This window comes from Alosa alosa, chromosome 8 (assembly GCF_017589495.1).
Source record: "Alosa alosa isolate M-15738 ecotype Scorff River chromosome 8, AALO_Geno_1.1, whole genome shotgun sequence".
NCBI classification, from domain to species: Eukaryota; Metazoa; Chordata; class Actinopteri; order Clupeiformes; family Clupeidae; genus Alosa; species Alosa alosa.
The window spans coordinates 35986310-36013097 of record NC_063196.1 but is presented as its reverse complement, the minus strand read 5'-3'; the positions used below and the strand labels follow the sequence as shown (position 1 = coordinate 36013097).

General features: G+C 44.3%; 2 protein-coding genes and 1 long non-coding RNA gene across 3 annotated transcripts in view; 2 read left to right on the top strand and 1 right to left on the bottom strand.

The window, feature by feature from the left end:
* Positions 1 to 4581, top strand: part of syne1a (spectrin repeat containing, nuclear envelope 1a) — a 302008-nt gene extending 297427 nt beyond the window's left edge. The window contains 5 exon segments of the mRNA XM_048249742.1: positions 1088 to 1216; positions 1366 to 1569; positions 1818 to 1889; positions 2814 to 2881; positions 3853 to 4581. Coding sequence (XP_048105699.1) covers positions 1088 to 1216; positions 1366 to 1569; positions 1818 to 1889; positions 2814 to 2881; positions 3853 to 4120 — 741 coding nt within the window. The 3' untranslated portion in view covers positions 4121 to 4581.
* Positions 4582 to 5446: 865 nt separating this feature from the next.
* Positions 5447 to 5712, top strand: LOC125298922. The gene is made up of 3 exons (XR_007194291.1): positions 5447 to 5506; positions 5575 to 5603; positions 5699 to 5712. It is a non-coding gene; the product is annotated as an uncharacterized LOC125298922 (long non-coding RNA).
* Positions 5713 to 7017: 1305 nt separating this feature from the next.
* The window catches only part of esr1 (estrogen receptor 1), a 40794-nt gene continuing 21023 nt past the window's right edge, over positions 7018 to 26788 (bottom strand). Inside the window, exons 6-9 of the mRNA XM_048249741.1 lie at positions 24423 to 24561; positions 9954 to 10087; positions 9122 to 9305; positions 7018 to 8173 (exon numbers count right to left, since the gene is read on the bottom strand). Of these exons, the coding sequence (XP_048105698.1) occupies positions 7966 to 8173; positions 9122 to 9305; positions 9954 to 10087; positions 24423 to 24561 (665 nt within the window). The 3' untranslated portion in view covers positions 7018 to 7965. The remainder of the gene's footprint in view (positions 8174 to 9121; positions 9306 to 9953; positions 10088 to 24422; positions 24562 to 26788) is intronic.

The following is a 26788-nucleotide window of genomic DNA, read 5'->3' as shown; positions in this document are numbered from 1 at the left end:
TCTTGCTAAATTGAAGAAGGCAAGTGCCACGCCCCTGTCATGACTACATCTCTACAGAGGGACCATCGAGAGCATCGCCTCTCCAGCAGCATCACAGTGTGGGGCGGAAGCTGCACAGATCAGAACAGGAAGACCCCTCCAGCACTGTTAACACAGCTAAGAGGATCATTGAGCACCACCTCCCCTGCAGGACATTTACACCACCACTCACCAAAAGCACTAATGATTGTCAAGGATACAACCCACCCTGCACACAAACTGTTCAGCCTCCTGCCCTCTGGAAAGCGGCACAGGAGCCTCCGCCCCCAAGACCACCAGACTGGCAAGTAGCTTCATCCACCAAGCAATCAGGGATGCTGAACACTCTACCCACTCTCCCATCACTGACAGCCCCCCCCCCCCACTCATTCCGCCAGCCAGGAACCTAGGAAACTAGGATCCTGTCTACCCTAACCCCCCCCCAACACCGCCCCTGTGGAACTGCACTGTGACTGGCAAGAGCCTAACGTGTTGCTGCTTCACATCAAGCCTGATATACTTGAAATTACTGCATACTGCATATCAATGTAAATATACAGGTCACACAAGCACAAGTTTAAACTTCATGTAACTGTTAAGACTATATAAATATACAACACAACTACCTTATTTTTTTTTTATATATATGTCCTATATTTCTATTTTGATACATACATGTTCTATATTACAGTCTTGCACTTTAATTTAATGTTTATTGTCTATGGCTATGTCTATAGTATGTCTATGTCTGTATTTAAAAGTATGTCTATGTCTGCATGGGAAAGTAAGAAACTAAATTTCAATTCTTTTGTATGACCAGTGCATGTAAAGAAATTGACAATAAAAATTTGACTTGACTTGACTTGACTTGAGATTGTTTTATTCACCGGTAGGAGTTCCATGAGCTGAGTCAGTCTGCTGCTTCTGATCTGTGTGTGTGTGTGTGTGTGTGTGTGTGTGTGTGTGTGTGTGTGTGTGTGTGTGTGTGTGTGTGTGTAGGAGTTCCATGAGCTGAGTCAGTCTGCTGCTTCTGATCTGTGTGTGTGTGTGTGTGTGTGTGTGTGTGTAGGAGTTCCATGAGCTGAGTCATGGTCTGCTGCTTTGGCTGGAGAATATTGACCGCCGGAGGAACCAGGTTGTTCCCATCGCCACGGGACTGGACCTCAACACACTCCGCACACACCACCACACACTCACGGTCAGTCCACACACACATCAAGGACCTCAACACACTCCGCACACACCACCACACACTCACGGTCAGTCCACACACACACACATCAAGAACCTCAACACACTCCGCACACACTGTGTGTGTGTTACTGATGGTCATGTGTTCTCCTGCAGGAGGTGCAGGTGGAGCTGCAGGCGTCGGAGCAGCGGGTGGTGTGTCTGCAGGAGCTGGTGGAGGTGGGTGGAGGTGGGGGGGAGTGTGTGGAGGCGCGTGAGCGTGTGCACGTGATTGGGAACCGCCTGCACACACTCCTCAGGGCTGTGACCTCTGACCTTCAGCAGCTGGACGCCCAGATGGAGGCGGCCGCAGCACAGCAGGTCAGTCACACACACTCTCATCTGTCTCTCTAGGCAGACCATTGCTTCCTGTGTGTAGTGTGTGTGTGTGTGTGTGTGTGTGTGTGTGTGTGTGTGTGTGTGTGTGTGTAGTGTAGTGTGTGTGTGTGTGTGTGTGTGTGTGTAGTGTATGTGTGTGTGTGTGTGTGTGTGTGTGTGTGTGTGTGTGTAGTGTATGTGTGTGTGTAGTGTAGTGTATTTAATGATTCATCCTGTCGGTCTCTGGGCAGGGTGCTGTTTCCTGGTCGGTGGTGGATGAGCCGGATGCATCAGCAGACAGCGCCCCCAGCAGTCTGAGAACGGTAATGCAACACACCTCTCCACCTCTCCACACCTCTCCACCTCCATCACCTCTCTCCACCTCCGTCACCTCTCCACACCTCCGTCACCTCTCCACACCTCTCTACACCTTTCCACACCTCTCCACTTCTCCACACCTCCGTCACCTCTCCACACCTCTCTCTCCACCTCCGTCACCTCTCCACACCTCCGTCACCTCTCCACACCTCTCTCTCCACCTCCGTCACCTCTCCACACCTTCCACACAAAGATAAATAATACTGTGTAAATGGTGATTGGTGGGTGATTAGTGATTGATGGGTGATTGGTAGATGGTGAGTGATAGCTGATTGGTGGATGAATGCTGATTGGCGATTGGTGGGTGATTAGTTAATGATGGGTGATTGGTGGCTGGGTGGTGGATGAATGCTGATTGGTGATTGGTGGGTGATTAGTGGATGGTGATTGGTGGGTGGGTGGTGGATGAATGCTGATTGGTGGGTGGGTGGTGGATGAATGCTGTATTCCAGCCCAATCCCAGCTGCTTTCTCCCTTGTCATGTTGAGCTGAAGTTGATTTGGGAGTTTTACTGCTTTTTGCTCAGCTTTTATTTTGACATGTTACACATACAGAATGAATGGGATGCTGCGTTCACTTGCTCATGAGGAGGAGAATAAGAGGCTGAATGTGGAGCAACGCTGGCTTGTCCTAGACGCTTCAGAGTAAAGGGTTCTCTGGGATAACCGAGCCGTCTGGAGAAGTCGGAGTTCTCTCTGCTGCCGTCTCAATCTCCGAGCGGAACCCTGGTTCTCTTAGCGGGACCCTGGTTCTCTTAGCGGAACCCTGGTTCTCTTAGCGGAACCCTCTGCCTCCATGTGGTTTTGCTCATCTTTGTCTTTCTTTGCTTGGACTGAAAACATTTTTTTTCTTTCCCCCTCACAGCCAAGGGGCAAACGGGCAAACGTAGGTCCTGCCTCCCCCCACCTGGAGCTCCGCCCAACCTCCCACACCACAGGTACTGCTCCCCCGACTCCACATCGCCTCCACTGGGAAGGTGCTGGAACTGCACCCTAAGGGTGCCACTGGGAACAGATCAGACAACACTCAAAAATGACATAGCTCCCTCTAGTGGCTTGGAGTAGTAGTACACATGTCCCATTGACCTAATGGTCCTTCCTTAGTCCGAACAGGCGAACCCAGTGGCACCCCAGCGCAAGTTCTGCCATCTCACCAGCATCCGCATCACGGAACACATCGGGTCTTTTGCTGCCATTTGATTTGCTGCTTGAACCACCCCATGCCTGCAGGTGGCAGTGTTGCAGTCTTCAGACGCCAGCTAGAGGCGGCAGTGTTGTATGTGGGGAATTAATTTGTTTACTTTAGCATTGCACCAAAGTGCTTTACATAAAATAAAAATAACAACAACAATAATAATAATAATAATAATAATAATAATAATAATAATAAATACAAATTAATAATAATAATAGTAATAAACCATGAATAGGCTAAGTAAGGAAGATAACAAGATAACTTAAAAACTCAAAGATAACAACAGATGGCCCTTGTAGCCTAATGATACTAATGAACATAAAAAAATTAATTAAATTAAAATAAAATAAAATAAATAATTGGGGAAGAGGTGAAGGAGTCAGGGAGTGTTAAAATCTAGGGAGAAGAGGTAGGTCTTTAGGTTGGATTTAAAGCTACTGATAGTGGGGCAGGATTTGACATCATCAGGAAGGCTATGACCCTTAGTGACCCTACTCCACTGAGCAGTGCAGAAATATAAATAATATCCCCCCAGGGTGTCTTGTGAGTGCTATTTGCTATATTGGAGATTTGACTCCACTCTGCTGTTGGCCTATTCTGTGTTCCTTACATGTTCTTGTGTGTGTGTGTGTGTGCTTGCCTGTGTGTGTGTGTGTGTGTGTGTGTGTGTGCTTGCGTGCGTTGATGTGTGTGTGTGTGTGTGTGTGTGTGCAGATGGCCCGGAGGCTCTGGCTGTGGTTCTTCCCATTCTGAGCGCTGCTCCTCCCAGGCTGTGGGTGGCGCTGTGGGCCGGCACTGTCAGTCCTTCTTCCTGCGTGTGCTGCGGGCAGCTCTCCCTCTGCAGCTGCTGCTGCTGCTGCTGCTGGCGTTGGCCTGCCTGGTGCCCATGAGCGAGCAGGACTACAGCTGTCACCATGCCAACAACTTCGCCCGCTCTTTCCACCCCATGCTGCGCTACACCAACGGACCGCCTCCCATCTAAACTCCCCACTGCCCCCCAGAGGCCTGGAGGAGAAGGACATCTAGCTATCTACATATATATATCTATCTATATCTACCCACCTAGCTATCTTTATCTTTAATCTTATTTATTGCATTTTTAAAGATCTCTTGTGGGCTGCTGAGGGACTGCACCCTCAGTAGAGTTTGGTTTGCTGTTTGCCTGACTGTATGGAGCACTACTGCTATGCTTTACTGTTGCTAAACAGTAAAGCATAGCAGTAAACAACAACGCTGCTCTAACCACATTTGACCCTCCCTGCTTCCCGTAGCAGGTTGGACAGAGTGGAGTGCTGTGGCGCTTGCTTAAAAGCCTGATATTAAAGGTGCTCTAAGCGAGTCCAGGCCTGAAATTAAAGGTGCTCTAAGCGATGCCACTTACTGCAAACATCACCTAACCAACCGCTAGCTCTCTGTGTCCTGAATACACTGTAAAGAAACGCGATCTCTGTGGACAGCCCAGGCTCCAAAAACGGCAACAAAAACAACCTGGGCAAACCTAGCCCATAAAAACATAACAAACTGTTCCAGCAAATCACAGACTCCAGATGCGCCATTAGAGAGTTTCAATTGCACGGGAGCAGCACGGGAGGGAGGGGGAGGAAGTAGCGAGCTAGCTCTCTATTTTGTTTGAAAGTCAACAGAAGTGACGTTACCCAGCATCGCTTAGAGCATCTTTAACCTTTAACCTTTAACCCTTAGTGTAACAGCACAGAGCCTTTATGGGGCCACCTGCATGGACAATATCCCTTTAGGCCAAGAGAAAGTTATTTATTTTGTGTTATTTGATTTGAATCTGGTTTATTTTTGCAGTATTTAATAAAAAAAGACTCACTTGTATCTCTCAAATGGTTTGTAAATGAAGAGTTTGAAATGTAGGCAGTTATTTTTTTACCATGTTTTTTTTTACGTTAAATTCTTCTGGTTTGAAACATGGCAATCACAGACTTGGCCAGTGGTTGTAAGTGATGGCCCTCATTGGAAATTAGCTTGTTCGTAATCATTTAGAAGTTATAAAACTGTAAAAAAAACAATGAAATCATGTGATTTAGTATTTATGTCTGTACAGTTTGCTAATGCTGACATTAAACATGCTTTTGTTTGCTTTGAAAAGTGAGCTCATGTTTTTATTTTTATTTTTTAAAAGAAACATCAGCCACATCAGTGGACATAACATCATAGATCTTTATTTGGCCTCTTTAGCGTAACATCATAGGTCTTTATTTGGGCTCTTTAGCAGAGTGGGCATAACATCATAGGTCACCACAGAGTGGGCATAACATCATAGGTCACCACAGAGTGGGCATAACATCATAGGTCATCACAGAGTGGGCATAACATCATAGGTCTTTATTTGGGCTCTTTAGTGGTCATCACAGAGTGGGCATAACATCATAGGTCTTTAGCGGTCACCACAGAGTGGGCATAACATCATAGGTCATCACAGAGTGGGCATAACATCATAGGTCTTTCTTTGGGCTCTTTAGCAGAGTGGGCATAACATCATATGTCTTTATTTGGGCTCTTTAGCGGTCACCACAGAGTGGGCATAACATCATAGGTCTTTAGCGGTCATCACAGAGTGGGCATGTCATCATAGGTCTTTATTTGGGCTCTTTAGCGGTCACCACAGAGTGAGCGTAATATAATAGGTCTTTATTTGGGCTCTTAAGCAGAGTGGGCATAACATCATAGGTCTTTATTTGGGCTCTTTAGCGGTCACCACAGAGTGGGCATAACATAATAGGTCTTTATTTGGGCTCTTTAGCAGAGTGGGCATAACATCATAGGTCTTTATTTGGGCTCTTTAGCGGTCATCACAGAGTGGGCATAACATCATAGGTCTTTATTTGGGCTCTTTAGCAGAGTGGGCATAACATCATAGGTCTTTATTTGGGCTCTTTAGCGGTCATCACAGAGTGGGCATAACATCATAGGTCTTTATTTGGGCTCTTTAGCGGTCACCACAGAGTGGGCATAACATCGTAGGTCTTTATTTGGGCTCTTTAGCGGTCATCACAGAGTGGGCATAACATCGTAGGTCTTTATTTGGGCTCTCTAGCAGAGTGGGCATGTCATCATAGGTTCTTATTTGGGCATAAACACTGTTTACTGAACAGCACTGACAACATTAGAACAGAACCAGAGACAGATCCAATCAGGGTGGAGGTGCAGAACAGGATGGAGGTGCAGACACAGAACAGGATGGAGGTGCAGACACAGAACAGGATGGAGGTGCAGAACAGAACAGGTGTGTGTGTTGTGTAGATGTGTGTGTGTTGTGCGTAGATGTGTTTGTGTAGTGTAGATGTGTGTGTGTTGTGCGTAGATGTGTTTGTGTAGTGTAGATGTGTTTGTGTAGTGTAGATGTGTGTGTGTTGTGTGTAAATGTGTGTGTTGTGTAGATGTGTTGAGTGTAGATGTGTGTGTGTGTTGTGTAGATTTGTGTGTGTTGTACGTAGATGTGTGTGTGTGTGTGTTGTGCGTAGATGTGTTGTAGTGTAGATGTGTTGTGTGTAGATGTGTGTGTGATGTGCGTAGATGTGTGTAAATGTGTGTGTTGTGTAGATGTGTGTGTGTGTTGTGCATAGATGTGTTTGTGTAGTGTAGATGTGTGTGTGTTGTGTAGATTTGTGTGTGTTGTACGTAGATGTGTGTGTGTGTGTGTGTTGTGCGTAGATGTGTTTGTGTAGTGTAGATGTGTGTGTGTTGTGCGTAGATGTGTTTGTGTAGTGTAGATGTGTGTGTGTAGTGTAGATGTGTTTGTGTAGTGTAGATGTGTGTGTGTTGTGTGTAAATGTGTGTGTTGTGTAGATGTGTTGTGTGTAGGTGTGTGTGTGTGTGTTGTGCGTAGATGTGTGTGTGTAGTGTAGATGTGTTTGTGTAGTGTAGATGTGTGTATGTTGTGTGTAAATGTGTGTGTTGTGTAGATGTGTTGTGTGTAGATGTGTGTGTGTTGTGTGTGTTTGAAATGTAGGCAGTTATAAAACCCCCTTAGCTGTTCCAAAATAAGTGTAACCTACTGACTCCAGTGGCTTATTGCTTTTCTAAAATGGTTACTACATATCGCTGGCAAGATTTCATAAAATAAAGGCACAGCAACGGGAAATGTAAAGATTAATACATAGATAATCACTCTAACGTCAAGAAATATACAGTATCTCCTCTATCGGAATGGTTGCCAAGCAACGTTGAAACGCAGCATTTAACTTTGACTTGAAGGGTTGTGTTGGGGTTTTATAACAGCGTTGAACACAATTCAGCCAATCATAATCAAGGTCTGGAACAATGCAGCCAATCATAATCAAGGTCTGGAACAATTCAGCCAATCATATTCAAGGTCTGGAACAATTCAGCCAATCATAATCAAGGCCTGGAACTAACCGTTTTAGAAATGTGTGTTGTGTAGATGTGTGAGTTGCGTATAGATGTGTGTGTTGTGTGTAGATGTGAGAATGTTGTGTGTGTGTGTGTTGAGGGTTATCACACTTAACACATCTTCAGGTGCAAAGGAAGAGGACTCCTAGCCTACAGCCTCTGGAGTCCTAAACTTCAGCCTCTGGTTTAGAGGAAGAAGAGGCCTAACAACTCCTACAGGCTGCCAAGGAGAGCTCTGATTTAACACACTGTACAGTTTAAAGTTTCTTCAGCTTGTCTTCATATGTTTTATATACAGCAGATGTCCTGACACCTCAATAGAGCCAAAAAACATTTAAGAACATGTAAATGTTCTGCTGTCTACACATGTTCCTATGAGCAGAACTCAAGGACGCTTCTCTGGAGTCCTCTGCCTCTGGGTTGGAGCCTGTGGTGCTGTGGGGGGGACTACTAGACCGCAGGGCTCAAGGAGCAGTACAGCCCGGTGGCCACAGGATGGTTGGGGGTGAGGGGGGATGCCCTGTCATCCTGAGCCCAGTCAGGTGCCACCTTCCCTGGGGTATGGAGGCGGTGGGCATCTAGCATCTCCAGCAGCAGGTCGTACAGCGGCACCTTGTTCTTGCACTTCATGCTGTAGAGGTGCTCCATGCCCTTGTTGCTGTGGGATGAACACAGATCACAGAACACACTCATTACTGCTGTGGATGAACACAGATCACAGAACACACTCATTACTGCTGTGGATGAACACAGATCAGACACTCATTAGACATGATTGCTGTTAATTGTGTGGGCTGTCTTCATTGGATATGTGTGATGTACTCGTTACTTGTCTTATCTTGTCTCCTCAGATCACACTCTTGTCTCCTCATATCGCACCTTTGTCTCCTCAGATCACACCCTTGCCCCCTGAGATCACAACCTTGTCGCCTGAAATTGCATCCTTGCCCCCTGAGATCACACCCTTGTCGCCTGAAATTGCACCCTTGCCCCTGAGATTGGACCCTTGCCCCTGAGATTGCACCCTTGCCCCTGAGATTGCATCCTTGCCCCCTGAGATTGCACCCTGAGATTGCACCCTGAGATTGCACCCTAAGATTGGACCCTTGCCCCCTGAGATTGCACCTTTGCCCCCTGAGATTGCATCCTTGCCCCCTGAGATTGCACCTATGTCTCTTCATATTGCACCCTTGCCTCCTCATATTGCACCCTTGCCCCCTGAGATTGCACCTTTGCCCCCTGAGATTGCACCTATGTCTCTTTATATTGCACCCTTGTCTCCTCATTTTGCATCCTTGCCCCCGAGATTGCACCCTTGCCTCTTCATATTGCACTCTTGCACTCTGAGATGGCACCCTTGCCCCCTGAGATTGCACCTATGTCTCCTCATATTGCACTCTTGCCCCCTGAGATTGCACCCTTGTCTCTTCATATTGCACCCTTGCCCCCTGAGATTGCACCCTTGCCTTTTCATATTGCACCCTTGCCTTTTCATATTGCACCATTGCCGCCTTAGATTGCAACCTTGTCTCCTCAGATTGCACCCTTGTCTCTTCATGTTGCACCCTTGTCTCCTCAGATTGCAACTTTGCCTCACACTCCTTACCTCATGTGCCTGATATGGGAGAGCAGAAACAGGAGCTGAGCCTGCCGGCGAGACTGCAGATGCACAGATGTGCCTGATTGGCTGATGCAGTAGATGAGGGCGTCGGTGATGTTGTCGAGCATGCACTGCACACTGTAGCCATCCTGGAGTGGCTGCGCCGAGCTTGAGGACAAGGGGAAAGCACCTGGGGGGGGCAGAACACTCTGAGCTGAATCCTTTAAATGATCTATAGCTCTGTTCCTGAATCACAAATAGAATAATTATTCATCATTGTTTTTAATAAAAGTTCAAGTATCAGGCCCAGAATCACTGTTTACTGAACTATAATGCTGAGGGGAGAGACAAGAGGAGATAAAAAAAAACTGTGAAGCTCTTGGTGTTTATAGGTAAATCATATGGAGTGTGAATGACTGAAACATTCACACTGATTTTAGTTATGCACACTAATAATGGAACATTATCAGGTAGCATTAACCACAATAAATGCCTGGACTAGAGGATCAGGTCTGTGTGTGAACCAGAAGAGTAGATGACTTGAGAACCAGGACTGTAAGGACTAGAGCATCAGGACTGTGTAGAATTCAGGAATAGAAGATCAGGTCTGTGTGGACTAGAGGATCAGAAGTGTGTACTAGATGACTAGAGGATCAGAAGTGTGTACTAGATGACTAGATGATCAGCTTTGTGTGAGGACTGGAGGATCATCATGTGTGTGTGTGTGTGTGTGTGTAGTCTTGAGGAATAAAGGATCAGGATTTTGTGGACTGGAGGACTAGAAGATCAGGCCTGGATGTGTGTGTGTCTACTGAACTAGGGACATCCAGCCGGTTACCTGAGTTGAGCAGAATGACGGCTTTGAGGCACACAAACTCCTCAGGTGTGAGCTTGAGGGTGCGGAAGCGAGCTACTGTGGCAAGGAGCATGTCAAAGATCTCCACCATGCCCTCCACACAGTTCCCTTCATTCCTGCGGAGGGCACCAGAGAGCAACATTTCACCAACAAAACAAAATCCTCTAGTCCACTTACCAAAATGCAGCACTAGTATGCAATACGCCAGCGTTTCTCAAAATGCAGCACTAGTATGTAATACGCCAGCGTTTCTCAAAATGCAGCACTAGTATGTAATACGCCAGCGTTTCTCAAAATGCAGCACTAGTATTAGTACTATTATTACTAGTAATGCCTGGTGCTTCTGTCACTCGTCTGATAATGCCTGGTGCTTCTGTCACTCGTCTGATAATGCCTAGTGCTTCTGTCACTCGTCTGATAATTTGCTGCACAATTGATCAAGGAACCGCAGACCGTCAGAAAAAGAAAACAAACTTTTCCGCAATCAGGATGAAACACTTGCTAATTTGGTGTCATCAAACATAGCATGGGAAAGAGCAGCGGTATGAGGTATGGGTTAGGGTTAACAAAACGTAAACAATATGCCATGTTTTTATTGGTTGCATAATACAGCGTCTCTCAAACTTCTTTGATCTGAGGCCGAGTCATGCCAGACTTTGGGGTCATAGGGCACACTGGTGTAACCCACCTTAAAGTTTGGTTACTGAGACCATAACTTTAGTTTTAGAACAGTTTGAGTTCAATAAATATTTTAATATATAAATAGAATAAATATGAATAAATAGCAAGAAGCTGAGTTTACATGATTATATGTATTTCTTTTTTGGTCTGCTTGAAAGTGCAGGTATTCTAAAATACTTTTATTGTGGTATAGTCATCTCCTAGGTGACGGGTTTGTTTTTTCACTCTCGAGACTCCACTTGAATGAAATTGATTAGACGTTACTGATAATCCTCTTAAGAAAATGAATACTAACTTTATCTAACTCTAATCTAACTTTTTCTAAATCTATTGATCGTATTGAATCGTCTTACCTTTCCTTATATCTATTTTTCTACGGATTGTTGAAGACCTGTGTTGTTTGAACCTCGAACTCCGGTGAGTTAAAATACTCTGCTAGCATTCTGCTAGCGAAAGTGATTAGCACTAGCTGATAGTGCATTCAAGTCAATAGGATGATTAGCATGCTAGAAAACTGAGCTAACTAATTAAAAACCAATCTGAGATGCTTTTACTTTATTGTTCTTTTAAGTGCTGCTATTGTAATAATATTGTCTTTAAGTATGTTTTTGAGTAATAGAGAAGTTGTTAATGAATATATTGAATTACATGATTTTAAATATATGATCGTTGGTAGTAACGAACTCCTAAGAGATAGGAGACGTTAATATTAGAATGTTTAGAGGAGCGCGCACAGTAGTAGCCTGTGTGTGTGTGTGAGTGAGAACGGCACCTCTTCTCTCTCATTACCAGCGACGCTAAAGTCGTAGTTTGTGCCTAGCTAAGTTAATAGGACTTAATTGAACTGGAATTGTAGTTCAATTGGAATTTAATGATATCTTACGACTTTGATATTGAATATATATCCTTAATTGTATTCTCAAACTGCTGTATGCAGATTGGTTTTTTATGTACACTGGAACACTGGATGGCGAGTCAGTCCCCTTGGATCGATTGAACTGTTCTACCCTTTCATACTGGATAACCAACCCCTTGAACTGCCCTTTCATACTGGATAACCAACCCCTTGAACTGCCCTTTCATACTGGATAACCAACCCCTTGGATCTGTTCCCTGGACACAGATAAGCCTTCACACATACACTGACATTGTACACTCACACCACCTTACCCGGGTATTTCTTTTCTTTTGGACATTTGAGTTTTTAACTATTGATTTGATACTTTGCATTTTTAAGAGCTCTTTTATTATTTTATAGGGTTTTGTATTTATTTACTATTTATTTTCTATTTACTAATATTTCCTCTTCTTTTCTCATAGAGAAAAGATATTCTTGCATTTAATAAACCTGCATTATTTATTTATAACATTTTACATACTGGTGTCCTTGTCAATTTACTCCCCCCTTAATGCCGAACCTAGAACTGGCCTAAACTTAACAGTAACTCATAGAAGCACCTCCTTTTACTTTAAAGTGCAATTTATTATTAAGTAGAGTAGAGGGGTGCTACACTAACATGTTTGAAAACATACAAAAGTTTGTGAAAACATGCACATCAGAGGACTGCTTTACTAAAAAATAACTACAAGGGTTTCATTGCTTTACTCAGCATGGTTGCATGTAGCCTGCCTTTGCCCGTCTATGAACTTCCGCTCAATTTAATTTCGCTTCAGTAGTATATGGGGGCATACCATCCCATTACCCCCCTCCACTGTACTCTCCCTTCCTGCCCTCCCATTACCCCCCCCTCCACTGTACTCTCCCTTCCTGCCCCCCCTACCCCCCTCCACTGTAGTCAAGTCAAGTCAAGTTTATTTATATAGCGCATTTCATACACAGAGGTCATTCAATGTGCTTTACATAAACAAAACCAAACAATAATAACAAATAAAAGCATAGAAGGGCAATATAGTCAAAGAATAGTTAAAAGGTAAAGATCATAATAAAAAAAAAACATAAAACACAAGGTAAAAATCATTTAAAAAATAAAGAATAATTAGTAAGCAAAAACAAAGGCAAAAGTAGTAAAAAAAGACAAAGTAGAATAATTATCAAGGCAGATTCAGAATTTGTAACTCGGCACAGTTAGCAGAAAGCATCTGAGAACAGTTTGGTCTTAAGTCTAGATTTAAAACTGGCTACAGTTGGGACCTTTTTGATGTCATCCGAAAGTTGGTTCCACAGCTGAGCCGCATAGCAGCTAAAAGCTGCTTCACCATGTTTAGTTCTAACTGTAGGTTTTACTAGCAGGTTTTTCACCTGGGACCTGAGAGGACGAGAAGGTGTGTACTGCTGAAGCATGTCTGACAAGTATTTAGGTCCTGCTCCATTTACTGATTATAAACAAGCAATAGTGCTTTAAAGTCAATTCTGTGACTTACTGGAAGCCAGTGCAAGGACTTAAGAATTGGAGTAATGTGGTCAGTTCTTTTAGTTTTTGTTAGAGTCCTAGCTGCTGCATTTTGTATCACCTGAAGCTGTTTAATAGTCTTTTTAGGAAGGCCTGTGAACAGTCCATTGCAGTAATCAACTCTGCTGGAGATAAATGCATGAATGAGTTTTTCTAAGTCATGTTTTGACATCAGCCCTCTGAGTTTGGCAATATTTTTGAGGTGGTAAAAAGCTGATTTAGTTATCACTTTCATGTGGCTGTTGAAATTTAGATCACTGTCAATTAATACACCAAGATTTTTAATAGTATCCTTTGCCTTCAACCCTTTTGTGTCAATGAGAGTGGCAACCCTAAGTCTTTCCTCATTTTTACCAAATATAATTACTTCAGTTTTTTCTTTGTTCAGCTGAAGAAAATTTTGAGACATCCAGGTGTTGATTTGTTCTATACACTGACACATAGATTCAAGAGGACCATAGTCATTTGGTGATAGAGCTAAGTAAATTTGTGTGTCATCTGCATAGCTATGATATGAAATCAAATTATTTTGAATGATTTGTCCAAGTGGGAGCATATAGAGGTTAAATAGTAGTGGCCCCAAGATCGACCCTGGGGAACACCACAGGTCAAGGGCGTTGGTGTTGAGGTACAGTTTCGATGGCAACAAAGAAGCTCCTTTCTTGTAGATATGATTTTAGCCAGCTGATAACTATGCCTGTAAATCCAACCCAGTGTTCTAGTCTGTGTAGTAAAATATTGTGATCAACAGTGTCAAATGCTGCACTAAGGTCCAGTAGCACTAGGACTGATGTTTTACCTGAATCTGTGTTGAGGCGTATGTCATTGGAAACTTTAATGAGAGCTGTTTCAGTGCTGTGATTTGCCCGAAAACCAGACTGAAAGTAATCAAAATACCCATCTGATGTTAGGAAGGTGGTTAATTGATTAAAGACTACTTTTTCAATAATTTTGCCAATAAAAGGTAGATTGGATATGGGCCTGTAATTGTTTAGCATGGAGGCATCCAGGTTATTCTTCTTGAGAAGTGGCTTTACAACAGCTGTTTTCAGTGACTTAGGAAAAGTGCCAGACAGCAGTGATACATTTACAATTTGAAGGACATCCGCCGCTATGAGGTGAAAAACAGTTTTGAAGAAATTGGTAGGCAGAGTGTCTAAGACACATGTGGAAGACTGTACTCTCCCTTCCTGCCCCTCGTTTCTCTCTTTCCTTCCCTCACACTCACACACTGTCAGATCGCCTCATGCTATGTTCTTTTGGCAGGAAGGTACAGACTGCACACACACACACACATACACAGACACACACACACACAGACACACACACACACACACACAGAGAAGAGTACAGGCAGCACTTGTAAATCACATGCCCCCCCTTTATCTCATTCTGCCTGTAGCATCTCTCCCTCTCTCTCTCCATCTCCCTCTCTTTCTCATCTCTCTCTCCATCTCCTCTCTCTCTCTCCATCTCCTCTCTCTCCCTCCATCTCACTCTCTTTCTCATCTCTTCCTCTCTCTCTCCATCTCCCTCTCTTTCTCATCTCTTCCTCTCTCTCTCCATCTCCTCTCTCTCTCCATCTCATTCTCATCTCTTCCTCTCTTCATCTCACTCTCTTTCTCATCTCCTCTCTCTCTCTCCATCTCATTCTCTCATTCTCATCCCCCCATCTTATTCTATTCTTCTCCCCCTCACTCCCCCTTCTCCCTTAAGGATGATGGCTTTGATTAAATTTGTTCCTTGTGAGTCTGAAATAGCAAAAGGGTTGTGAAGACTGTTCCAGCGCCAGGCTTTCTAAATGAGCTCCTGCCCGTGACACACACACGCACACACGCACGCACACACGCACACACACACACACACACACATGCCTGTGACATGGCCCGTGACGCGCGCACACACACACACATACACGCACATGCACGCACGCACACACACACACACCTGTGACTTGGCCCGTGACGCACACACACACATGCACACACACACACACGCACACGCACACGCACACACACACACACGCCTGTGACATGGCCAGTGACGCACACACACGCATGCACGCACCCCGTGACATGGCCTTGCACAGAGCATCCTTGTCACTCACTGCCGCCAGCTCAATCTCCTACTTGGGTTTATTTTTGGAGCTTTGGTCTTTGTTGCCAAGAGTCGCTGTAACTTGGCAGGGTTGGCACAATGACTTCCAAAGAGTGGGCAGGAAGGTCCAGACCCAAGGCACGGCCATTTCATGTCAAACTCAGGGAGACCCAAGGCACAGCCATCAGCACTGCGCAGATCTGGCTGAATCTCATTCCGTACGTTCAACCAGATCTACACAACCAGATCTACACAACCAGGGGCCTCATTTATAAAGCGTTCTTACGCACAGATTTGATCTTAGACCGTGCGTACGCTCAAATCCATGCCAACGCTCAGATTTATAAAAAACGTCTTTGAGGTGGAAAAGTGCTTATCTCCACGTCAGGTTCAAACTTGACGTACGACCATTTCCTTGTGGTAATGCCGGGGTACTGCAAGTAATCTGAGGTCTAAGTGCGATGCATTTTCAAAATTCCAAGACCAACGATCTCATGTCTTTCTTTGCCCTATGCATACAGGTGATATAGTATATTTGGTGTTCTCACCAATCTAATATTGACCATAAAATGTCCAATTGCCCTCGTTTAGGAGAGGAAAAGTACATTTGTGCCAGGGATGTAGTGGTAAAATAAGAGGTGGGTGAACTATGAATTCTGCGATCTCGGTGAGGTGGACTGCGCCATGCGCATCGGATTTTAAAAAAAGACATTCGAACATGTTTGATAATGGTGGAGGTTATTATGCAGTATTGGGAATAGGCCTATAGGATAGTATTGGATAATACAGTTTTGAATGTTAAAAGTGAATAAACTCTTTTTTGAGAGGTGGATAAACTCTAAAACGAGGTGGGTAGGCCTAAACTCTGAAATTTCTGAAATGTCAGAAGTCGATAAACTGCGCTTTACTCGCGTTTAGCCTCCACTACATCCTAATTTTATACCATAGGCCTTCCCAGCTTCAGAACAGAAAGGTAATATTTGAATGTAAAGCTATACAATGTAGGCTTTATATGATATAAAATATCTATAGCCTACATTGTATAGCACAACAAAAGAAACAGAAGTTACCCTCTGAAAGCAGGGCATCTTCATATTTAGTGTTATGCCGGAGTTATGTGAAAGAGGTGCAGAGCGCACCTGTTTGTTTTTTTTTTTGGCAGTGCCCAAGATCAGATAACAATACGAGTTGAATAATGTAGGCTAAAATATAAATGAATTCTGCAATCTCGGTGAGGTGGACTGCGCCATGCGGTGTCGGATTTTTAAAAAGGCATTCAGAACATGTTTGATAATGGTGGAGGTTAATGTACAGTATTGGGAATATATATAGTATTGGATTATACAGTTTTGAATGTTAAAAGTAAATAAACTCTTTTGAGAGGTGGATAAAGAGGTGGGTAGGCCCTAAACTCTATTTCTGAAATTGCAGAGGTGGATAAACTGCGCTTACTCGCTTTAGCCTCCACTACATCCTAATTTGCCTCATAGCATACCCTATTCCCAGCTCCAGAACAGAAAGGTAATATTTGAATGTAAGCTATACAATGTAGGCTATAGATATTTTATATCATATACAGTATAGCCTACACAACCAATGGACGGAAGTTATCCTCTGGCATCTTCATATTTTAGTGTTGCGTCAGAGTTATGTAAAGAGGTGCAGAGCGCCGCACCTGTTTGCTTTTTTTTGACTCAAGTGCCCAAGATCAGATGACAATACGTGAGTTGATAATGTAGGCTAAAATATAAAGGTAGGCTTAAAGCAAACAATAAAGGACAATGTTTAAGCCATTGGACATTATTGAAAGAAAACGATAGCAAAGGTATGCAGAATGAATGAATAATGACCGGCGAAATAGGCTACTTTTTCAGCAAAAACATAGCCTATCCTAAAAGAAACGTTAAGCCTACATGACATATCACGCTTAATTTAGTCCTCTGTTTTGTAGACTAAATCAGCATATTACCCTGGGTCATATTGGAAACGTACAGTAGCCTACTGTACCATAACGTACAGGATTATGCTGTAGGCCTAGAGGTCTTTCCTTCATAAGGTAGGCCTACCATTTTTTTTTCTACAAAGTAGAGCTAGGCCTAAACATACAAAATGTTGATTATTCACATTACTGCAAGCAAAAGGAATGAAAGCGAGCAGAGGACAATGGACATGGATGCATACAATCTCTTTCCAGAAAGCTTTGCTGGAAAAAACATAATTAGTTAAGCTATTCGAACTGACGCATATAGGCTCAGTTTCAACACTAGATGGAGCCAGTCATGGAAACGGTGCTACTAAACAAATTTAAGCAAAGAAAAACTTTTAAAGCGAGTCAGCAGAAATGGCAGCACCCAAGAAACGAAAAATAGCAAGTGAGTGTAGAAAACACGGTGGGAAAATGAATATTTTGTCACAGAAATCAACAGAAAGTGTGTCTGTCTGTTTTGCAATGAAGATGTTGCTGTGATGAAAGACTATAATGTCCGTCGGCACTATGAAACCAAACATCAGAGCTACACATCGTACACCGGTGCCGAACGAACACAGAAAGTCAAGCAAATGGTAGCTAATCTGCAAGCTCAACAACAGTTTTTTTTTGTGCTAACAAACTACAGGAAAATGCCACAACAGCAAGCTATGAAGTCGCTAAACTTATTGCCCAGCACGGCAAACCATTCTCAGATGGTGATTTCATAAAGCAGTGCCTTATCAAAGTCACAGAAATAATGTGCCCGGAGAAAGTGCAGGATTTCAACGTCAGTTTATCCAGAAATACAGTGGTGCGGAGAATCGAGGACGTGTCAGCTAACTTGAAACTTCAGCTGAGAGTCAAAGCTTGTGCTTTTGATTTTTACTCGATAGCATGCGTTGAGAGTACAGATGCTGCAACTGTTAATTTTGCAGGGAGTTGATGATAATTCTTCTGTACGGAGGAGCTGCTTGATATGATGAGCCTTAAAGGCACAACGACGGGTAGAGATATGAAGCTGCAGTTGGGGCAGTGAGGCTGTTAGGGTGCACTGGATAATCCACCAAGAAGCACTGTGTGCCAAGACTGTCCAGCTGGGCGATGTGATAAACACTGTTAGGGTGCACTGGATAATCCACCAAGAAGCACTGTGTGCCAAGACTGTCCAGCTGGGCGATGTGATAAACACTGTTGTAAAAACTGTCAACATTATTCGAGCTAGAGGACTGTACCACAGAGAATTTCAAGCTTTCCTTTCTGACGTTGATCCTGAATACGGGGATGTACTCTACCACTCTGACGTTGATGCTGAATACGGGGATGTGCTCTACCACTCTGACGTTGATGCTGAATACGGGGATGTACTCTACCACTCTGACGTTGATGCTGAATACGGGGATGTACTCTACCACTCTGGTGGAAATCGACCAGTTTTTGAAAGAGGCCGACCTCTGTGATGGAATTTCACTTGCGGACAAGTCAAAAATGCTCTTCAAAAGATTTATTGATTAACTATATACAAAAAAGACAAAACAAGAAAAAGGCTAAATATGTCATTGTCCATTTTTTAAATCCGGTGCTGCGGTCACATGTTTGAGTTACTGCGCAGCCTCTCACACTGGCAAGCACTTCGGCATAGCACCCAACCACTCCCTCGACGCACAGGTCCAGATCGCTTTTATCTGTTGACTGACAGCTCGGATTGGAACTCCAGCATGACGTCATGATGGCCAATTAACGCACCTGCGTTCACACAAAGAACGGGGAAAAAGGCACAACAACCTCTTCATGAACTGAGTGACCCTCTGTGGCTGGCAGACCAGGCATTTTTAGTTGATCTTACTCATCATCTGAAAACACTGAACAAGAACTTACCCTAGGAAGAACTTACAAGGGTTAGGGTTACTTACTGAAGAACTTACAAGGCAAAGAGCAGCTGGCGCCATACCTGTATGCGCACATGAAAGCCTTCTGTGTGAAGCTGCGCCTGTTTGAGACACAACTACGAAGCTTTAATGCTGCACACTTCCCTGCGCTGTCGGAAATCAAGTCTGCTTCTCCAAAGGCCGACCTTTCTGCTAAAAAGGAGAACTATGTGTCTGTGATGGCATCTCCGTTGACAGAATTCAAACAGCGTTTCCAAGATTTTTCTGTCATTTAAAAACAAATCAAGCTGTTCTCGACCCCCTTCCTGGTGGATGCAGAAGAAGTGGAAGAGAGTCTGCAGTTAGAACTGATTGAAATGCAATGTGATGATTCTCTGAAGAGTCAACATCAGCTTCTCTCCCTCCCTGACTTCTATCAGAGTTTGGATAGTGCCAAGTTTCCTCTGATGAGACGCCACACAAAAAGAATGATGAGCCTGTTCGGCTCAACATACATATGTGAACAAACATTTTCTCTGTTAAATCAGAACAAAAGCAGACTGAGAACCAGAATGACTGATAGCCATCTCTGTGAAGTCCTTCGTGTCTCAACCACCAAACTTTCTCCTGACATGTCAGCCAACCTTCAATCCAAAGGACAGCATCACTACAGCATCACTGCTCCCACTGAGTGCAATGTTCTCTGGTGAGTTAGAAATACACACTGCTACGACCCCCTGTGCCACCTGCAGGCCTGTCGTGCCAGTCCACGGGCAGGGTTGGGCTTGTAGTTCCAGTTAATAACCTGCCTCTTTGCAAACACACACAACTGACATTGTATTTAATTCATACAACCAGTCCTAGACACTTTACTTTAATAATAAACAGTTCTTTATTTAAAACCTAAACTGTTTGTTTGTGTTCCTTTTATGTTGAGACCTGGAGTAACGAGACATGTCGTAACAACACTGTATTCATGTGTCAATATGTCACCTCTAGTGTGTGGCCCGGCCCTTTGTTTATTTTTCTGTATTTGGCCCTCACTAAAAAAAAAAAAGTTTGGACACCCCTGCTCTATGCCAATAGAACAGAACAGAAATCAAAGTCAAAGTCAAAGTCTGCTTTATTGTCAATTTCTTCACATGCCCAGACACACAAAGAGATCGAAATTACGTTTCTCACTAACCCACGGTGAAGACAAGACATATTTTACAAATTAAGTCCACAGACAAACATAACATTCAAGTAAACAATAAAAAGTAACTAAGAAGGCACATACAATGAAGAAATAAGAGCAGCAAAATTGGGTTGAAATTGTGCAATTGTGCATAGACAGTCAATATAATAGTGCAAAGTCAGGCCAATAAATGGCTGAGGTAGTTCTGTTTGACCTAAGTAAGCAAGTGGCATAGTGGTGCAAGTTATGTAAGAGCAGCAGAAGCATCCTCTAGTATTGCCTTCATTTTATGACACATGTTCTCTTTTCGTCAATCTACTGTTTTGGTTTACTTTTCTACCTCGTGCACGAGCAGAGATGAAGCTGAATAAATGAGGCCAAGATGCCTCTAACTTTAGTTAATGGAAAGGCTTCAGCCCCAAGTGAAAGTCTACGCTAGTTCAAGCCAGGCTATTTCTGTTAAGCGCTGCCTTTATTAGCGAGGTTGATGGAATACCCCTCAGCTCATCAGATTTGCTCTCAACTTCTACCACATTCCTCTGTGTATCCAGAGCCTCGTAACCAACTACTTCCACATTCCCCTGTGCACCCAAAGCCTCATAATAAACTACTTCAACAACCTCCAAGTCTGCTATTCCACCCAGGAAGTCTGCTACTCCACCCAGGAAATTACAACTGGGGGGCACCAGGGGGAGAAAGGTGTAGCAACTCCATCTCTCCTATACTTTTCACAGCAGCCTTCGAGCTCATCCTGATTGGTTACTTTTCACAGCAGCCTTCGAGCTCATCCTGATTGGTTACTTTTCACAGCAGCCTTCGAGCTCATCCTGATTGGTTACTTTTCACAGCAGCCTTTGAGCTCATTCTGATTGGTCAGAGGAGTCAGGTCCCCCGACAGGTCAGCGACTCCAGCGGCATGGATGATGTCACCACACTCCACAGCGACATGCACCAACTTGAAGAGCTGCTGACTTGGGCCAGGATGAAGATATATCCCTATAGGGCCAGGATAGAGATATATCCCTACAGGGCCAGGATGAAGACAGGGCCAGGATGGAGATATATCCTTATAGGGCCAGGATGAAGACAGGGCCAGGATGGAGATATATCCCTGTAGGGCCAGGATAGAGATATATCCCTACAGGGCCAGGATGAAGACAGGGCCAGGATGGAGATATATCCTTATAGGGCCAGGATGAAGACAGGGCCATGATGGAGATATATCCCTATAGGGCCAGAATGAAGATAGGGCCAGGATGAAGATATGGATAGGGCCAGGATGAAGATATATCCCTATAGGGCCAGGATGAAGACAGGGCCAGGATGGAGATATATCCCTATAGGGCCAGAATGAAGATAGGGCCAGGATGAAGATATATCCCTATAGGGCCAGGATGAAGACAGGGCCAGGATGGAGATATATCCCTATAGGGCCAGAATGAAGATAGGGCCAGGATGAAGATATATCCCTATAGGGCCAGGATGGATGAAGATAGGGACATCCAAGTGCCGCAGTCTCTTGATCCACAAAGGAGCCAGGAGGGACAACATCTTCTCAGGTAACGGCTTGGCAGACCAACCAGTGGCGAGGAGATCCGACGCTTCGCAGACCAACCAGTGGCAAACTGAAGCAGGTGAAGCTGTTGTTCGAGCTGAAAGACTCATCTGACCCAGTAGTACAAGGCGCAAGTTCGTAGATCGTACATCCCGGACGAAAATGGGATGCATCACAGGCAGTACACCAGGCCACAACTTGTCTAAAACACCAGGAGGTTGTGGGGCTGGTGCAGCATGGCAGGGTAGATAGATAGATAGATACTTTATTGATCCCCAGGGAAAATTCAAGAGTAGGCTTTGGATGGGGAACCCCACCCAAGATGTGGTCTAAAGCCTCAAGGATAGAGAGGAAAAAGCTGGTGATGTCTGAAGTCATGTCATGAGGGAGGGAGATGAGGGCTTTAAGATCAAAACTGTGAGCCAATCCCAGCAAGGGAGATGGACAAGCTGTGAGCCAATCCCTGCAAGGGAGATGGACAACTTGGGAGGCCTTCATGGACAGGACCATCACGTGGGCTGTGAGCCAATCCTGATCAAACCTGGCCACGTTTCCTGATCAGAGCCACGCACGATACCCTCCCAAGCCCCCAGAACCTGCACCGTTGGTATGGCACAAAAGAGACTTGCCAACTTTGTGGCCAACAGAGTCCCAGCTTACGGCACATCGATAGATAGATATTGATCCCCAAGGGGAAATTCAAGATCCTCTCCGGCGGTAAGACTACACCCAGAGCCCCAGCTTACGGCACATCCTCTCCGGCGGTAAGACTGCACTGACCCACTGCCGTTACGGGTGGCGCCATGACCACTTCCTGCGGAAGCTAGCAGAGGTCATTGAAGAATGCTGTAGGCTCTGGCTCCGCAGAAAAGACAAGGCTTTGGAGAGAGATGGATCTGGCCCTGCAGAAAAGACGATGCTTGGAAGGAGATGGATCCTAGGGTCGGCTGCAGGGGGCGGCAAACAGACGTCCCACACACACACACACACATCTGACCTGCCGCTGCTCCACCACCTGCCGCTGCTCCACCACCTGGAGGTGCTCCATTAGGGGAGGGTCTGCAGCCGATCCAACGGCTCCAGCAGAAGTGCGTCAGGCAGACATGCCTTGCAGGTGGTCTCACCTGTGCTTCAACCTACTTTTAATACTTAAAATGTACAGTAAAACATAAGCCATCTCTGTTTTATGTTGAGACCTTAAAACATAAGCCATCTCTATGTTGAGACCTTAAAACAGAAGCTCAAATATCGAGAGAAATCTACAGTCTGTTATCATTCATCATTTGTCAAGTCTGTCCATATATGGGATTGGTGATATTTTATATCTCTCAGTTCTGCAGAGTCGGCAGGGCAGGAGGGTTTTGCATATGAGTGACATGGGACTAACAGTACATTTCTTTGGGTTAAGTTTCATTTAGTGGTCTTTGACCCAGATGCCAAAGTCAAGAAGATGCTCAATCAAGAAGGTAGAACTTGTTAACCCTTTAGGCGCCAGGTTTTTAAAAAAAAACATCATTAGATTTTTACATCAAAATTTCAAAAGGCCATGGCTTGAAAGTGGTCAGAGATAAAGTCCTACTGTAAATGTGAAAATCATTGAGTATGAACAAAAGTTTATGAAGGGGGTAAATTTATACATCTAATTTGCATATTATGATGTCACTGGATGACAACCACCTCGAATTGTGCACATTTCAGTAAATACTGGATGTTGAACATATATTTGAGCAGTTTTGCTTACTTTTTTTGTAATTTCACCCACATAAAACCTGAACAGGAAAGCAGTCACATGTAAACCAACAATAGTAAACTATTACTATAACCACAAACCCTATTCTACTATACAATAAAGTAGCCTGGTCAAATCAGTTCCTATCGCGGGTGACTTTGTAGTTCTTCAGAGCCCTATTTTTACTACCCCTGCTGTCTTTACTACGTCCATTAAGGACACTATCGTCACCTTTACCACTGGCACCTTCAGCTACGTTGGGCAGAGGGTCGACATAAGCGTGGTATGCTTAGTGAACACTGTTGCAAAGACGCACCTCCATTCACAGACGCACCGTGACTAGACGATCGCTCATATTCTCCAAAAGGCAGATATTCTCCTTCAGAATCAGAATCGGTGAATAATAGACCCAAGACTTCATCACATGTGAACTTTTTCTTCAACATTTGGTGTATTTCTGCTTCAATTTGTGCAAAATTAAGGCCCGTGATCGCTCCGCTATGGAGGAAATGCACGCCGCTTAAGTCGTGTTTCTCGCAGTTTCAAGAAGCTTCCTGAAAACTTTGAAAAAAAAGGTTGAGCTTGAATCGAAGCTCTGGGTATCTGCCAACTAGTGGTGGAGAGTACAAATTAGATTGGTCACCGTTAATGGATCTATTGTCTGTTTTAGTCAGTGATGTTGTTTGTCGCAATTTTGCGACTTTGGTGGGTAAAGGGTTAACTACCGAAGATAGACCCTAAGTTGTTTTTACCTTGGAATTCCGCTTTAAGCCTAGTTCCACTGTTACAGATATGGTTCCTCAGAACACAAAGGCCACAAAAATACAGAAATACAAAACTAGAGGTCTAGTATAATGCCCATCAGAGTTCTAGAACTCTGCAATAGAGCTCTGAGTTCTAGAACTCACAAAAAATATGTATTGTGTTGACAATGGATGAAGCCCTGAGTGGAGGTAAGCTGTCCTACCTGTCCAGGATGAGGTCCTGGGCAAAGATGAGCTTCCCTGGGCAGTGGACGGACCTCCAGATGAGCCCGATCATCAGGATTTCCAGCCACGAACTCTCCAGTAGGTGCACCTGGTCATGCAGGGACAGCTCCTGGAACCCTGCAACCAAGCACAAGTGAGACAACAACAACAAGGTTCTGTCACCATGGTGATGGAAGACAACAGCAAAAAAGTGCTGTCACCCTGGTGATGGAAGACAACAAAAAGGTGCTGTCACCCTGGTGATGGAAGACAAGCAGTGATGAGGGTGACATCACTATGACATCACAATGTTACATCTGTCCAAAATCAGCATCACACCTTCCGAAAGCACCACTCCACATTTAGAACATGGCCAGGCCGACACAAAGACCTGAATCACTCACTCACTGCACCTGCATAAGCATTTAATGATCATTTAATTAAGGACATTTATAGTTCAACTGGTGTTAGTTGTTTTGTTAAGTATGAGGTTACCATAGCTGTAATGTGTGTGCATGCATAGGTGTGTGTGTGTATGTACATACAATATGTGTGCATGTGTGTGTGTGTATGTGTGCCTGCATAGGTGTGTGTGTGTGTATGTGTACATACAATATGTGTGCATGTGTGTGTGTGTATGTGTGCGTGCATAGGTGTGTGTGTGTGTGTGTGTACATACAATATGTGTGCATGTGTGTGTGTGTATGTATGCGTGCATAGGTGTGTGTGTGTGTGTACATACAATATGTGTGCATTTGTGTGTGTGTATGTATGCGTGCATAGGTGTGTGTGTGTGTGTGTATACAGTATGTGTGTGTGTGTATGTATGCGTGCATAGGTGTGTGTGTATGTGTATGTGTGTGCGTGCGTGTGTGTTTCCGTCCCATGGAGTGACGTTGTCTGTAGACCAGCTGCACCGAAGCAGAGTTTCCATCAGTCAGCACTAATCACTCTCCTGCCCCACTTCCCCCCATTGCCATGGCGATCTCCTGAATAAAGCACAGGCAAGGCTGTTGCCAAGGACACCATGGTCTAGTGCTCATGGTAACCGAGGAGGGCCAGGATGTTCCGTGGCTGAAGTGGACCCAGCGGCACGTGGAAACAGAGCTTTGGAGATGGAGGCATTAGAAAATGACCCTGGAAGATAGGTCTGGAAGATAACACTGAGGACAGCGCTGCCTTCGAGATCCCTGATTTAGAGTGTTGAGTGTAAAACATTGTTTAGAGTGTAAAACATTGTTTTAGTTATTAAACGAAAATGGAATGAAAGCAAATTTCTCTTTATAATTCAAACTGAAGTATGAGCCTGGTAGCCACCTATCTGAGTGGATTGCGTTTCAATCGGCATTTCATGTGCTTCATGTAAATCTATTGAAGAATCCACTGATTCCATTCCAAGGCAAAGTAAAAAGGCTCCGTAAAAGGCTCCATCTTTTGCTGCCGGTTGTGTGACTGTGGCCGCAAGTTCAGCAGAAGGGCTAAGCGTGGGATCTAGGCTAAGCTTGCTAGCGCAAAGAGAATAGCGCTAAGGGAGCTTCACATTGTGCATGGCATGGTTGAGGTAATGTCCCAAAGATTTGTGTTGTCTAGGTTGCTCTTTGGTTGAGGTAATGTCCCAAAGATTTGTGTTGTCTAGGTTGCTCTTGGTTGAGGTAATGTCCCAAAGATTTGTGTTGTCTAGGTTGCTCTTGGTTGAGGTAATGTCCCAAAGATTTGTGTTGTCTAGGTTGCACCCCAAGGCAAAGTAAAAGGCTCCGCAAGGCTCCATCTTTTGCCGCCGGGTTGTGTGACTTTCGTGGCCGCAAGTTCAAAGCAGAAGGGCTAGCTGTATGGACGGTTGCTACGCTAAGCATGTTATGGGGCTTAAAGTAAGGGAGCTTCTACATTGCATGGCACCTACGCCAGCCATTAGGTTGCTCTTTTTGGTTGAGTGTAATGTCCCAAAGATTTGTGTTGTCTAGGTTGCCTTTGGTTGAGGTAATGTCCCAAGATTTGTGTTGTCTAGGTTGCTCTTGGTTGAGGTAATGTCCCAAAGATTTGTGTTGTCTAGGTTGCTCTTGGTTGAGGTAATGTCCCAAAGATTTGTGTTGTCTAGGTTGCTCTTGGTTGAGGTAATGTCCCAAAGATTTGTGTTGTCTAGGTTGCTCTTGGTTGAGGTAATGTCCCAAAGATTTGTGTTGTCTAGGTTGCTCTTGGTTGAGGTAATGTCCCAAAGATTTGTGTTGTCTAGGTTGCTCTTGGTTGAGGTAATGTCCCAAAGATTTGTGTTGTCTAGGTTGCTCTTGGTTGAGGTAATGTCCCAAAGATTTGTGTTGTCTAGGTTGCTCTTGGTTGAGGTAATGTCCCAAAGATTTGTGTTGTCTAG